General features: G+C 39.3%; 1 protein-coding gene across 6 annotated transcripts in view; it reads left to right on the forward strand.

The window, feature by feature from the left end:
- The first annotated feature begins 74 nt into the window (after positions 1–74).
- The window catches only part of dnm2a (dynamin 2a), a 60,507-nt gene continuing 46,473 nt past the window's right edge, over positions 75–14,108 (forward strand). For all 6 annotated transcript variants that reach the window (XM_030140738.1, XM_030140735.1, XM_030140737.1 and 3 more), the window contains exons 1-4: positions 75–548; positions 8,698–8,771; positions 8,943–9,092; positions 11,283–11,486. In XM_030140738.1, coding sequence (XP_029996598.1) covers positions 388–548; positions 8,698–8,771; positions 8,943–9,092; positions 11,283–11,486 — 589 coding nt within the window. In that variant the 5' untranslated portion in view covers positions 75–387. The remainder of the gene's footprint in view (positions 549–8,697; positions 8,772–8,942; positions 9,093–11,282; positions 11,487–14,108) is intronic.

A 14,108-nucleotide genomic window follows, 5' to 3' on the forward strand; every position in this document is an offset into this window, starting at 1 on the left:
AGTAAGAGTAACCTATAGCTTGACTGTTTTGAAGACAAGAGGCGGGTTTATATTCACCGGTTAGGATCGGATGTCGTCTCCTCTAACCGGATGGTATCGGTGTAGAGGAAGTTTTGTTTTGCGAGTTTTCCGTCCGTTTCGACTGGCTGGGTATTAATACAACACGCTTCAAAGAGCATGAAATGATATTAGTGTGAATTGAGTTACCGGCAAAAGCTAACCTGCTCACCGTGAGAGTGAAACGCAGGCTGTTTGAAGCGGCGGAACTCTTCACATTAACCCGAGAGCACCTTGTTGCTAAAGCTAACGTTACCTAGCTAGTTAGCGCGGCTAACGTCAGCCTCTGGTCTGCGTTGTGTTGAAGGGGCTCTCCGAGCTAACGAAGCCATGGGGAACCGGGGCATGGAAGACCTGATTCCCCTGATCAACAAGCTTCAGGACGCTTTTAGCTCCATTGGCCAGAGCTGCAATTTAGACCTTCCTCAGATTGCTGTGGTCGGCGGACAGAGCGCTGGAAAAAGCTCTGTCTTGGAAAATTTTGTCGGCAGGTATGGTGATTGTTACTATTTAAGTTATCCTCTATACTATACATAGTTTACACAGTTTATTATGTGATCTAGGATTCTTAAAGTGTATTTTTGTTTGTGCATCAGGTGCTTTACTTTTGGAAATGCTGTCATTGGGCTAAGCTAACCTTACTCTGCGAACACGTAACGTCAATATTAAGTTACGCACTTGTCGTAAACCTCACTCATGGAGTAAAGTGAATGCAGGTTCAAATCTGTCACAGATACGCCTTTTACGTGTCAGCCACTGGGCTGACCTAAGAATCTGGTGTAAGTGGAAAAACAGGTATTCTTTTATTTAAAAAGTTATGTGTCGGTCTTGGTTGCACAAAGTAAACCTGTTCTTCTGATTACTTCTAGTTCCTACTCACAACTTCAAACTTGTGCATTTTGCCACTTTTATGAGCATGTTAACAAAGATAAAATATCTGTTGCAAGTGGTCTGCGGTGTTGTTGGTGGCACTATAGTCTTTTTATTGCAGTTACAAGCAATCTTGTTTTGCCATCTGCCTGTTTGTCTTCAGCTGTCAATGGGAACTTTTCCTGTGTTTCTATTAATATTTCCACGCCACTCCCACAAACTCTACACAATCTGATAGGAATTGTGAATTGTGTGTAGCCTGTAGCTGCTTTTTGATATTTACTGTTTCACGTAAATACTCATATGGATATTTTTAGAGAAACTCTATTAGAGGACAGAATCAGCAGCTGTCCTGGTTTAAAGTGTGAATTATTAAAAGTCACTTTGTCTGCTGTGCTTTTTGTCAGGTCATTTTGAGAACACTGTCAACAAGATGCTGACATTTGTCGAACAGCATAAGCTTATTTCTGTGGCAGACACAGCTTCCCTTACCACCTTCCTCTTTTGATTCTGTTTTTGGCTTACGGAGAAATTTGGGGAAATTAAAGTTTGTGTCTCCCTTCTTTGTGACATGAAGTTGAAGTTGTACCTCAACAGGCTGGTCCTGTTGTCCTCTTCCATATCAGCAGTGAATGAGATCACCCTCCAGATAAAGAAACAAAACAGACTTGCTCCAAAGCAGCTTGTTTAGCAGGTTTCCACCCCATTGAGACACAGTCAGTGTGTAACCCAACCCACAGTGTGAAGACACAATAACACATAGATGCGGGACAGCTAGCAGAAGAAAGGAAGCACATTGGCTGTTGAGATGGCTGATGCAGACTGGCCTTTAGTTGTAATCACACCGACGAGCATGTCATAACTGCTTTCAGGCAAGAACAAGCTTGTAGATTAGAATACCACTCAGTGCACATTAATTCAGATGAGTGGGACTTTGAATTGTGAGAGCACTTGACACATATCAGCTGTAATTACTGTTAGACATTTTAGTGTCCTCAATTTCACTGCCTGTGCTGGCCTTCCACTTTTTGCTTATTGACAGGTCTAATAGCACTTTGCAGCAACCTCTCCTCTATTCTCATCATATTTTGAAGTGTGTGAGTGGTGCATTACAATAGTTACCAGCTTTTTATCCACATTTTAAAAAGTACAGTTGGTACCCAGCAGGTGCAGGTACCTGCAGACAAACAAGGTGGAACAAGAGAGGTCAAGCTCATGGCAACAAGGCCAAGTCTAAGTTAAACCTGGAAGCATTTGGGTGTGTGACACGTCACTATAGCAACAGGCGGGTGCGCTCACATAGAGGTGACTCATTGTTGATCTAAAGACTTGTTTGAGCTCAGGAGTGGCCAATACATAAAGTCATTACAGTGTTCCACAACAATATGAGTGTTTAGTTGGTTATTCATGAGAATGAAATGCCAATTTCTAGGCACTAGTCAGATCACTTAGCTCCTTTTAAGAGTCAGAAATGGTTTAATTCTGGTTTCCCCAGTGGCTGACATCCTTTTGTTTGGTAATGTGCATGTTGTGTATGAAAGGCTGAATTCATCTCTGTGTCCCCAAGCAAGAAAATAATCTCTTTCACTTTCTGCAGCGCCAGTGATGATAGGAATGGAGTCACTGGGATGACATCCAGGCCATAGACTGTATGATTCATACACAGAGTGTAAATGCTCCTTTTCTGCCACATGCCCAGATTCATTGTGATGATGGCTGTCAAGTGGCATAATTTACAGCTCACTCTATTTAACTGGCTAATGCTCTGCAGTCTTCATCATAATGTTGGCCACTGTTCATTTCACTCTTATCAGCTCGTAGCAAGATGTGCTTGTGCTTTACATTTCCTGGTTGTCATGAAGTTGAGGAAAATGGAATGATACCAGTGTTCTCTCTCAGTTCTTCCAGTCCTGATTTCCATGACAGGCAAATCATATGGGTACGGCTTCCCTCACTGTCCTGTGTGACCCATCTTGTTGATGTGATTTGGATCTGTATTTCCTCCCAAGTTTGTTATAGGAGACCAGAGCACATTGGCCAGCTGCTCTGCATGCTTTTCTACACAAGTTAATCAAATAACTCTGGCTCATCAGCCTCATGTATTTGTGATTAGTTGGTAGGTATGTCTGTGTTGTGGCCATGTTTAGTTTGTGTCAAGGGAGGCATCTTAGTAAGGAGCTCAATAAGGGGCTTCAAGTGTGGCTGACACAGTTAATGCAGAATACACTCTACCCCTTAAAACATGCTCTCTAAAGGTCTTTGATGTGATATATTTAGGTAGAAAATAATAATAATAAGGAATTTATACCCTGATACACTTACGTAGTTTACTGACACAATTAAATGGACTTCAACCTGAATCAATGTCATAAACAGTGTTTTTTTTGTTTTGTTTTGTTTTGTCTTTTTGCTGCAACAGAAAAGTAACCAGCAAACCCAACACTTAAATGCCTTCATCAGTTGTTGGCACTAATTATGTTTGTAGACCTTCCCACGCTTTAATAAATGGATAATTGGCACCAATGGCACAGATCTGAGAGATTGGACACCAGATAATAAGACAATACTTTGCTTACAAGATCATGAATGCCTTACTGTAGACAAAAACACAGTTTAAGAAAGCAAAGCTATTTGCAACTAAAAAAATCCTTTCATTGTCATTTTTTGCTCTGAGTTGTCTATGGTTTCCTACATGCATATGGCCATAATTAAGTCAAGATGGTGATCAGTATTATGATGACATTGTCCCAGAAGGGAGTAAGGACGTCATATCTATCACTGCAAGCTGGCCTGGGTGGAGGCTCTTATCGGTTCTGCTGTCAGTAAACCACAAAGAGAGTAGCAGTTTCAACTTGCAAGTGCCATGATGTAGGCTATCAGATCCTTTTTTTTTTTTTTTAATGTCCTTATCAAAACACCAGAATATGACCATGTTAATACTAGTAAAACCTTCTGTATTTGACAATTAAGTAAGATGTTGGTGTATAATGGAGTGGCTGTGGCTCAGGTGGTAGAGCAGGTCATCCAAGCATGAAGGGTTAACTGTTCGAATCCCACTCTGTCGTAATGATGTGCCTTTGAGGCAAGGTGGCAAGACAGTTCACCCACCTTGTCTCCAGTGCCACTCACACTGGTATATGAATGTTTGGTGGTGGTTGGAGGGACCGTTTGGCACCAGTGTGTGAATGTGAGAATGAATGAATAATGGATCAGTAATGTAAAGTGCTTTGGGTGCCTTGAAAAACGCTACAGAAATCCAATCCATTATTATTATTAAATGTTTTACTAGCAGTTTATTAGTATTGTAAGGGGAGAATTATTCAAAATGTCAACCAAACGAACACCAGTATACTAGACTTTCTAAAGTACAGAATGACTGGAAAAACTGATTGAGTATTTCGACAAATAAGTTGCTGTTAGGATGCTGCCAGGATTTTTTAGAGCCATCATCTGGTGGCTGGTCGTAGTATTACACTTTAAGGTTCTTTGCCTTCAATCCCTAGCTCTGTGCCTAGTGGTATATTGTTGGGGTAACCCCTTGAATGTACCACTAAGCAGAGGGATTTTGGTGGTGCTTGAAGAGGCTTTGCTGCCTAGTGAGGACTTTTAGTGCCCACAGTGACAGACTGTGGTGCAGGAGTGTGGGTAGCCATAATTATATGTTCACTGCCACAGCAAAAGCCTATGGGATAATTCCCACTACCCACAAACACATTTTTGTGTAATACACTGTCCTGTGAGAGCTGGAGAATTCCACAAACTGGTTTTGTTGTTGAAAGGAGGCCTAACTCATCCACTGTAGACTCCAGAGAAAGGAGGATCACCTGTGGGCTATACGTCGTCTGAGTTGCTCTGCCTGTTTGGATCAGACTGTCGGGGCAGGCGGGGGGAGGGAAGCGGCTCTCCCTTTTGCTTTTTCTTGTGGTAGAGAGAGGCTTACAGACTGATGCTCTCTGCTTGGCCATCCATAATACATGCAGTGATACACAATCTGCTCAGCCTCGTCTATCATTTACAGCGCATCAATAATAGAGACCTGGCCTCTTGCTTCTTTTCAATATGCCACTGCAGTTTATCCAATTCTGTCTATGAAGACTGACTGCTCTGTGTGGCCTTGTGTTTTGTTCTCTGAGAGGACCATATTCAAACAAGGTGTTTCATTATGTGTATTTTAACTTTACATGTTAATCTCTGTTATTGTATCATTGTGATTGCTTGACCAGCGGCTTTTTCAGCTGACAAGGTAGACTGATGAGTATCCAGTGAGAGTTGTCTGTAACAGGAGAAATGCATCAATACTGAAGCGGTTCCTTGAAGAGTTCATGGTCATTACGAACCGTTGTTCTTCGTGTCATATTCATTTGGTCTGTCCCTTCCCTCAGCCTGTTTTATCTTTATTCTTCAGCCCCTTCATTGCACCTGTTCCTCATCCAGGACTTTCTATACCCCTGCTGCATTGACAAATGCCTGCATGCTCCACATTATGTGCATGACACAGCACCGGTGGCCAACCACAGACCTGTGGATTTTTGCTGATGTAAGGGGGAATGTCCAGAATGTTCCCTCAGTGTTTCACCATAGGACCACAGCCTGGGATTAGCAGACAGTCGGTTGTATGACAAATGAACTCCTTTTTTTCCTCTGTACTGTGGTTCATGCATTGCTTCTAGTCTGAAGTCATCAGCCAGGCCGTGCAGCCCCACAGTGTCCCCAGGGTTGGAGATCTGGAAGTATAGAGTGAAAAGTAGAGTGTGGGTTAGCTGGGCTTTTACATTTAAAACAAGCACATATATAAACTTGGGGTGCAGCGGTACACATCATACCAAATGGTACGCCCCTCACGGTTCAGTATGAGCATGTACTGTGGTACGGCTCATTTGTCATTTTCAAATGACATTTCTGGACAACTTGCGTTTGTATTACAGCTTTGCAAGGTGACTGACTTACTGAATTCTACTGTCATTGGTTGGAGCTGGATGCGGAGCCCATCTAAAGCATTACACGGCAGAGCCTGGCCCGAGCCGGATGCAAAACACAGCCCTTCTACTTCCAACTCCCCTTCTCAATATTAACATTAGTTTTCACATTAGTAAAACCTCTTCTGTCATCACCATGTTTGTTATTATTGACTACTTCTTATTCTTATTCTTCTTCTCCTCAAAAAACTTTAGTCTTCTTCATGGTATTCTGCCAGTATGGTAATTAAGAGCAGCGCCCTCTGGTGGATTGATTGAGAAACGCTCATTCCAATGTACATGTTGCATGGGAGTATGGAGACAGTGACACATGACAACATTAGAAACAGACGTACCTATTTACATACGTAAAGTGAACATAAATGAGCCTTAAGGCTCTCCATCAGCTCCCAGTTACATTTCAGCACACAGCCAGGCTCCAACCGGCCTCTGCGTCTGAACCGTACCGAACCATGACTCAAGAACCGGAATACGTACTGAACTGTGGATAACCTGTATCGTTGCATCCCTAATATAAATTGTTTGTTTTTTGAGAGTGGGTAGCATGAATCCTTTGAAAGTGTCAGTCATTTGCCTATATATTTTTCCTTTCAGTTCATTATATCAGACATCACAAAAACAGAACACTGTGTATTCTCCTTGAATCATCAGAAGCTCTTTTACTTTGGTGTTTTTTTTGGTGTTGCATCTTTCTTGTATGATCCAAAGAACAAAATCATGTTGCCCCTGACAATATGATGCATGATACACCCGGTTATTAGGCTTTAATCACTGCCCAGGATCTTGGAATGACTGCAGTTTGGAGGCCGTTGTTCACTTTCATACTGAGAACAAAAGCCAGATGTTACTTTTTTTTTTTTTTGTACAGTTTGAAGAGGGTGTCAGATACCTCATCTTTCTTACAGTTGCTTCAGTGTTGGACTCTGATTGCCACCAGATGTAGTATGTTTACAGAGCAGCTGAGAGCCTTGAGAAGTGGAAGGAGATTGGGTGGAGGAGCCTGATCTAAGGGCTGACTAAGCAACTTCAGCCATGTGGTTAAAAAAATTCCTCAGGTACCCTGTCACTTTAAGAAGAACAAGTAAGCCGACTGTGAGAGCTCTTGTTTCCTATAGCTTGTGTCTCAATAATGCACTGTTGCAAAAACATTTGTCAGTGTTTATTTACCCTCCATTGCATTGTGTAAGGAGTTCACTTGACGCAATTTAAAAATGTGTGTACAGGAAGACAATGTCACGACTCGGAGGGGAGAGGCTGATGTGGTTGACTGAGGCATTCAAACCCTGACAAGTGGCCAGCTGGACTAAGAGCCTTTTCTTAAAATAGACCCACAGGGCGGCGTGAGCACATTCATCAATTGGCAATTTCCACATAACTAAATTATTGCAACCATAAAAAGGCAATTCTACCTAAAACAGAATGCATATTATCATTTAGAAAATATTACTGAAATGATTAGTGAAGTCAAATTTAGAATGTAGTCTTAGTTTATAGTATTATTGTCTCTGTACGATCTTGTAATTATGAAGCATTTCCTCCAAACTGGAAATGTGGTCATTAGTAGCTCCAGTGATGATGAAATGAAACGACAAGCTTCCTAGCTTGTACAGTGCATTAACTTAAAGGGGTCATATTTTGCTAAACCCACTTTTATTGGTCTTTGGTACATTTATTTGTGTATTTGGGGATGCAAATACTTCATAAAGTTTGAATTTGAACCCTCATGTTGCTGCAAACCTATCTTTAGTTTCATTTTGGCAAAAATCGAGTGGATTTCTACAGCCCGTTTCAATTCCTGCTTAATTTGTTACGTCTATAACTAGTTGCATTACGACGTTTGCACATATAAGTTCAAGACTTCTGACGAACATTTCTTTGAGTACGACATAATTGTTTGTCAGCAGCAGTGGTTGTAGTCCATACTGAAAATATGTCCAAACTTCGAGCCAATTACCTAAAATGTTCAGTTGTTGGTTGTATTAATGAACATAAGTGGCTGAAGGAGACAGAGCAGCATGGTCAAAAACCTGGAGGGGGCGGGGGCATGAAGTGGCGCATTCGCATTTTAAGGGCCAGCGCTCAAAACGATGTTTCTGGTGTCATTACTCAGAAATAGGGTTCAAAATGGACCTGTGGAGTTGAATTAATGAAGAATCCAGACCCGAGTATAGCATTTACAGTTTATTTAGACCACAGTGAAATATTTTAAAATGCATAATTCCACTTAAAAAAAGATAAATATCACTCCTTTAACGTGTATGGGTCTTGTTTCATGTACAAAGTGTCTATTGTGTGTTCTACCTGTGAATACATTTAAATATTTATATTTGCAAATCACTGAAGTGCATCACAGTCTGTATCAGTCTATTTAAAGGCTTGTTCAAATTCATGCATAAAAAAATAGCTGGCATGTCATATTTTATAGACATTTAATTCTATTTTAGTGGCCATTTTCTAAATAACAGTATAAGTGGGTGTGCATAAATTGATCTGTGAAGTTCTTAACGATGAGCAAAAACTGGGTTTGTCACATTTGATTAGTTTTGTGACGTGTTGGAGGCGTGAAATCCCCCCGTGCCCATCAATTTGGCTGAGGTCACGCTGTGGGGAAGATGAATAATTAAACCTTCTCCTCGTCTCTTTCTTTTTTTTTTCTCCCCTCTTTATGTTGCTTTATCTCGCTCTGTTCTGCCTATTTTACCCAACTTGCCCTCATATCTTTAAATTCCCTTTTTCTTCCTTTCATCCCTTTCAATTCTGGCATTTATGATTCTTTGTCCGTCTCGTTACTCAGGGACTTTCTTCCTCGTGGATCAGGCATCGTCACCCGAAGACCTCTCATTTTGCAGCTGGTCAACAATATAGCAGGTGAGAGTGCCACATCACATTTCCTTTCATCGCTGGCCTGCATATGGCCTCTCAGCTACACCGCCTCAAGCTAGGCTCACTGCTGTTTGGGAACCTTCAATCTCATTAATTTAATATTCTCTCTGTCTCTCTTACCCTCCTTTTCTTTGTCACCGTGCTCCTTTTGTATAGAATATGCCGAATTCCTACACTGCAAAGGGAAGAAATTTGTGGATTTTGAAGAAGTGCGGATGGAAATTGAGGCGGAAACCGACAGGATAACAGGCTCCAACAAAGGCATCTCTCCCATACCAATTAACCTGAGGGTCTACTCCCCACACGGTAAAGGCCATGGGCGTCACTGTAAAGCACACATAACACTTTGATGTCTGCACGCTTTTCTATAAATTTAATTCTCTCCATTTTGCAAGCTACCCCAGGGCACTGAGAGTTTATGCTAGAGAAAATTCACATTTGTCAACCATCAGCTCTTTAGTGTCACATTAATAATTAGGTTTAATAATAGAAGTGTAACAACTGTATTGCATTAAATAGTAATGTGTTAGGTAATTCATTCATTTGATAAGCTAATAAAAGGATAATAATTGTCAGTTTTATCCACAAACAACAATAACAAAGTCATGTTTATTAGTTACACCACAAACAGAGCTTGGGCGATATCAGTAAACAAGATTGTGTTGTGGTTTGGATCCGTGTCGCCCGAGTCAAACATAAAAAAAAACACCTCAATTTTTTTATGTTAAAATGATCTCTTTTATTCCATCATTGAATGCTTGTCGCAGATACCTATTCATCTTCTCATGGTAGCTGCCGCAGGAAATCTCTGACAAATCTGACATGCTCACTTTTATTTCTTTCGGTAAATGTGACACTGGAAAACATCAGGTGGTGTTTACGTCTGCACGAAGTAAATACGAATTCAGCAAACGTCTGCCATCTTTAATTTCACCAGATAAAAGCCTCCCCGCGGTGGTTTTGAAAGTCAGCAAAGATGCCATACATGTTGTGAATTAAGAGATAGTAGTACAGATGTCTGCTGATGTTTTTGATGAGAAGTGAGGAAGATGAATTTGACACATGCACAAAAATTACACAACTGTATTTATTGCCAAAAGAAAAAAACAGCAGCATGAGTGGGCTGTATGTTTATTCAACACACATTTCTTTGGGTTTGATTAATCATACATTTGTTTTTGTCTTATTTGTCACTATTAGACGCTGTGTCGTGTTCATAAGAAATGATTAATGAAAGAAAGTACTATGCGTTTAATCAATCCATTTCTTACTTCAGTGATTCCCAAACCGGTTCAGCTCAAGAAAAAGAGGAACGTTTCCCTCCTCAGGACCCAGATTTACAACATTTTCCCTTTTGTTCTTTTCATCTTATTGTATCTTTCATGTCTATTTTTGTTCTTGTCTTGTTGCATCGACTACATCATTTTACCCTTTGTCGTTTTCAAGTTGTTGCAGGATTTTTCTCACGTTTGTCTTTTATGTTTTTGTTGTATTTCGTGGCTCGTCACTTTCATCTTGTTACATCTTTTATGACATTTTCATCTTTTATATTTTTTTCTTATTGGTTCTCTTATGCCATTTTTACATAATTTTTGACTTTCTCTTGTTGGATCTCTTGAATCATTTTTGTCCTTTTTATTGTTTTCATGTTATTGTGTCTTTTGCGTCATTTTGTTTAATTTATGGTGCTTGCGATTTTTGTAGTCCTTTGTCATTTTTATTGTGTTGTCTTTTTTGTCATTTTTTTCTTGTTGCACCATTTATCTTGAGTCATGTTTTTTTTTCTGTCACATTTTCTGGTAGTGACACTTCACTTTTACCAGTGAAGCCTCACATCCACATTTCTCATGACTTTGTGAAGTTCACAATTTACAGACTCACTCAAACAAAACTCTTCCTCCTCCATTTTAATTAGGAAAATTAAGTCACATAGTCGTGGAAAAAATGATTAGACCATCAAAAGTCATCAAAAACAATGGTTATGTGGTCAAGTACTAACTCCTGTGTGTGTCATGTGACTAAAACAGACAGAAAAGAAAACATGGAATGCCTAAAAGCACTGTTTTTGGCAGTACAATGCCATAGATATTGATGGAAGAACTGAAGTGATTTTGGTTATTATCAAGAAAACATGAAAAATGGATAGATATCAGCTCTGAAATTAAACTATTATGAGCAATTTTTGTTGTTATCATTATATTTGTCCAAACAAATGTACCTTTAGTTGTACCAGGCATTAAAATGAACAAGAAATCGAAGAAAACAAGGGTGTTCTAATAATTTTTTTCGCGACTGTATCATTATGTACTTTTCTGAACCCTAATAAAACCATGTCCGCAACCCATTTTGGGTCCCGATCCTAAGTTTGGTAAAGGCAGACTTGAATAAACCACAATGTGTTTATGTATGCGTGATGTTTTATTTTTATTATTATTATTATCTCATCTGCTGTAAAATCATTTCTCTCATTTTTTTCTCCCCCCCTTTTCATCATAGTGTTGAATCTGACCCTGATCGACCTTCCGGGAATGACTAAGGTTGCTGTCGGCGACCAGCCCCATGATATTGAGCACCAGATCCGTGACATGTTGATGCAGTTCATCACAAAGGAAAGCTGTCTGATCCTGGCAGTCACCCCCGCCAACACTGACCTGGCCAACTCTGATGCTCTGAAGATCGCCAAGGAGGTGGACCCACAGGGTGAGCAACACAGCGCTTTGAGGAGTTCAAATGGAAAACCGCTGGAAACAAACACCACTCTTATTCTTGTGTATCTCACAAAATAGGAGAATATATCAAACGTTAAGCTGTGGATCATAAGATATTCATTTCTGAATATTTGAGTGACCCTGTGTCAGATTTTGAAGGCAGTATTTCTGTCTCTGCCAAGTCTTGTCCTCTTTTTCTTAAAACAGAACCATGTCAGAAACATTGAAAATGCACATAAATGATTATTTTGGATTTTAATCCTTTTTAACTCTGTCGTAAGTAAAACATGCCTTTGGAGACAGCAGGGGCTGAGGGTTAGTTTCATGCTTCATGAAACTAGGTTCCTCAGCATCTTCATCATCACCATTATCATCATCATCCTCACCTTTTTAGCACAGCCAGGGTTTTCCCGTGCAGCAACCTTGACATTTAAAGCCCCTGATTTAATTTGCCCTCAAGAAAAGGGTGTTATACTAAAATCTGTGCATGTATTTCACATAATTTTCTAACAACGACAGTTGGTTTTTCGTGAAATTTATGAAAAACAGGACGCTCGCAATGGAGGTTTTAGGGGTTGTCTCAGGTAAATTTAGCATTTTTCAATTAAAATACATGGATCACATTATTTTGGACCTTTATTTTTACAATATATGTACAGAATGAATGAATGAATGGTTTATTTTTGGTTTGTACATCAATCGCTGCACACAGGACAACAACCACAATAAACACAAAAACCAAAAAAAGGAAGAGGCCAGAAGCGAAAGCTTATTTTTTGCTTATCCTTTTCACCTGATCCACCGCTTACATCAAATTAAATATGTACAGCATCGAGCATTCTCATTATAACAAAAGAATCAGCAATAACAAAAACGCATCTACCATCTCAACTCAGTATTCCTGAATGATCTTATACTTAAGGCGTTTTTAAAACTTTGTCAGAGAAGTGAACAACTTAAATTCATCATAAAGTCCATTCCATAATTTCACATCCACAACCCAAATACATCTAGACTTCACAGACGTCCTCACTTTCGTACATTCTAAAATATGAAGACCTCTTAAATTGTAGTTACTCTCTCTTAATTTAAAGAAATCTTGAATGGCATTTGGAACAGTATTATTTTTTACTTTATAAATCATCTCTAATATTTTAACCCTTCAGAGTCTGAGCCTATTTTGGCTGTTTTTGACTACTTTTGATTTTGCCTTTATATACTATATAAATGTCTTTCTTTTTTTCCAGCACAGCTTCATCTATCTCATCTGCCTGTTATATTTTCACTTTAACCTACCATATTAACACAAAAGGCCAAAAAACACAAAAAATAGAAAAAAAAACACACAAAAAAATTTAATTTATTGCATAAATAACACAAAGATGCTTAACGAACCTTTTCAACAACTAAAAAGTGAATATTGGTTCCAAATATTAGGTGTATAAAATCAAACTTGTAATACATTAAAACTATACTTATATATTTGACATAAAAGCATATCTATACATACACGTTTTCTCACACTTGCATCCGATTCAGGGGGGGTCATTCTCACCCTTACCTACAATGCTAATGCAGTCTGTGGATTAGAATCTGCAGATTTCTCCAGTTTTTTCCGTTTTGAAAAAGGACAAAAAATTACGAAAATATGGTAAGAAATATAACGCCTGCCCCACCTCTATTTTCATACTTTTATTCACGTTTGATTGCTCCAGGTTCAAAAACGTGATATCTCCAGTTGTATTTGCTCCATCAACATCAAATGAAAAGTGGGAGAGTGTTTCAAGTCCGCAATTTTGCATGCAACCGTACCCAGTGGTTTACGTAACCGACTTCCGACGCGACGATGGGTTGAAAATGTCATGTGATTCAGTCACGGGGCCGTGACCGTGGACCCCTAAGGGTTAATATATACAAAATGCTGCAATTTTGAGGAATAAAAAAAATATTAGTTGCTTCCAAATATCCTACTCTATTAATTATTCTAATAGCTCTTTTTTGTAATTTTAGTAATGTATCTATTAGTAAAGATAGATACATTTAGAAAAAAAGGAAAAGCAATAGCACAAAATAGACCCCACCCATTAAGATAAAGATAGTCCAACTGGGGGCCTACAAGTGTTAGAGAAATCATTTAATTATGAAACTCTTCACAGTGGTTTTATAGTCCTTAATCTGACATCGGTTCTGCCCAAAATGGCTTAGGTGTTAAATCTGAGCCTTATAATAACACGGAAAATCCTGCAGAGGTTTTCTCTCTCAGACACCTTTTCGTTGGCTCCATATGATCTTCACACCCCGTTTCAAAACACTTAACACTGAAACAACCAAGACTGGGTTATATAAAATATGTTAAACATCTCTTCACAGCTGATAGAAACTGCTTGCTTTATCATTAACCTTTATAGCACCTTCGTGAACCTCCTCGGGAACTCTTTAATCAGTAATCAGCCCTTATTCATCTATGCCACTTCTGTGTTGCTATTTAGAAGCATGGATCAAAGAGGCCTGAGGCACAGATGAAAACGACATTAGGAGCAGACAAAGAGAGGAAATCTGATGCAACACAAGGGGAAAAATAGTGCTTTGATGAAGAAAATTAGTCTAGATGTTT

This window comes from Sphaeramia orbicularis, chromosome 8, assembly GCF_902148855.1.
Source record: "Sphaeramia orbicularis chromosome 8, fSphaOr1.1, whole genome shotgun sequence".
NCBI lineage: Eukaryota > Metazoa > Chordata > Actinopteri > Kurtiformes > Apogonidae > Sphaeramia > Sphaeramia orbicularis.